Genomic DNA, 1,857 nt, shown 5'->3' with positions numbered 1-1,857 from the left:
AAAAAAAAAAAAGAGAGAGAGAAAACACGTGTTCTACCGGGAAAGAGCTGGGTGAAGGCGAGCGGAGGAGCGTCGCTCTTGACGACGGTGACGAAAGAGGCGGTGCTCTCTGGAGGGCAACTTCTCAGCACGGTCTTCAGAGGCAGTTGGCTGGTCTTTCGCACCGCTCTCAGAATACCCGCGTCCGTTCGATAGGTCACTGTCACCGAGACGTCTAGCGAGAAGGCTGGCCAGTCCCCGTCCAGGTACACTCGAACATTGGCCACGTGTCGCTCGCCTGAAAATCGTTCGCCGTTTTATTACACGTTGATCGGGGAGCGTCGCGAGAGATCGACTTACAGAGACTCGGCAGAGCGTAGAAATCGTCGGTGACGAGCAGCGGTTTCGAAACGTCGACGCACACTTGAACGTCGTCGAGGGTCGCGTACGAGGACAGCTCGATCGCCACGTTGCAGATCGGTCGCGGTCGCGACTCGGCCTCGGCCTCGCTCTCCCTCTCTCTCTCGCTCTCCTTCTCCGTCTCCGGACGATCCGAGTCGAGCGACGCGTTCACCGACACCGTCAGCTCCGCGTCCATTCCGGCGTCGCTGGTCCGATCCTCTGTGTGTATCGAACGGTGTATCGTCGTTTATTGGTCGTTGGCGCGAAAACGGTTAAACTTTTCATTAGACGCGTGATTTAAAAATTATTATACAGCGAGCGTTAATCGAGAAGTCAAACACGACGTAACGTCAAAATCAAAGTGAAAGATTCATTTTTCATTTCGCTGAACAGTGGCGGCTGGTCCTTTGGATGAAAAAGAAATAGTCAAAAGTGCACGACAGATTGACAACAGTCGCGAGTCGAGCTTATCATCGATTATTGGTGCGATTCATCTCACCAGTCTGTTTGCTTTTGCTCGACACGGCAGCTCGCAGCTCTGACAACTCTCGCTCGGCGGCCGCGTAATCGTAACCCCGTGGGTGAAGCGGCGGCACGACGAACAAGCTCGGCTCCGAGCCCAGGTAGCAGGCTTCCAGTCGACCGTCCGCCGACAAGATCACGATCACGCCGTGCAGGTGCTGAGAACACCAAGTCGTGTCCAAAGTAGTGTCTAAAGTGTTTAAAGTAAACCGTAAACTCACCTCCAGTTGAACTCTGGCGACGGTGACCGGCGCGAACGGCAGTTGGGCCGACCATCTCAACGTGCTACCCTCGTAGATCATCAGAGTGCTCGTGTCGGCGATCACCAGTACCATCAGCTTACCGTCTGGCTCTGAAAACCGTATCTCGGATCGAATCGCTCACCGACCATCGCGTCCAACTCGCGTTTAACCACTTGCGCTGGCAACTAATTGCGGACCGTAACGAGCGACCAAACGGTATACAATAAATCGTCGCTTTCTTTTTCAAATCGTCGGTATGTTATCACTGTGGATAGAAATTATTAAGAAGTGATAAATTTATTACTTGTTTCGCCTGAGTTATATTTAAATATACTTAAAACTGAGAAAATAAATGCAATTTTGGGGCAAAAAATTGTCGACGTGCGTGGCACGTCATTCCAGCGCAAGAGGTTAACCACTGACTGCGGACCATAACGAGTGACCAAACCGTAAACAATAAATCGTCGCTTTCTTTTTGAACTAGTCGGTATGATATCACTATGGACAGATAGAAATTATTGAGAAATAATAAATTTATTACTTGTTTTGCCTGGATTATACTTAAATATACTTGAAACCGAAAATATTGCAATTTTGGGGAAAAAAATTCTCGGCGCAAGAGGTTAACCATTTGTGCTGGTAACTGATTGCGGACCATAACGAGTGACCAAACCGTACACAATAAATCGTCGCTTTCTTTTTAAACTCATCG

At 49.6% G+C, this 1,857-nt stretch overlaps 1 protein-coding gene across 1 annotated transcript in view; it reads right to left on the bottom strand.

Annotated features, from left to right (window-relative positions):
• Positions 1-14: 14 nt before the first annotated feature.
• LOC122531103 (protein PTHB1) overlaps positions 15-1,857 on the bottom strand; it is a gene marked incomplete at its 3' end in the record, with an annotated part of 4,639 nt that continues 2,796 nt past the window's right edge. Inside the window, exons 5-8 of the mRNA XM_043658701.1 lie at positions 1,125-1,255; positions 881-1,061; positions 340-600; positions 15-277 (exon numbers count right to left, since the gene is read on the bottom strand). Coding sequence (XP_043514636.1) covers positions 15-277; positions 340-600; positions 881-1,061; positions 1,125-1,255 — 836 coding nt within the window. The remainder of the gene's footprint in view (positions 278-339; positions 601-880; positions 1,062-1,124; positions 1,256-1,857) is intronic.

The sequence above is a fragment of the Frieseomelitta varia genome, unplaced genomic scaffold (genome assembly GCF_011392965.1).
Source record: "Frieseomelitta varia isolate USP_RPSP 00005682 unplaced genomic scaffold, Fvar_1.2 scaffold_375, whole genome shotgun sequence".
NCBI lineage: Eukaryota > Metazoa > Arthropoda > Insecta > Hymenoptera > Apidae > Frieseomelitta > Frieseomelitta varia.
The sequence above is the reverse complement of the archived record's forward strand: the minus strand, read 5'-3'. Positions and strand labels throughout refer to the sequence as shown.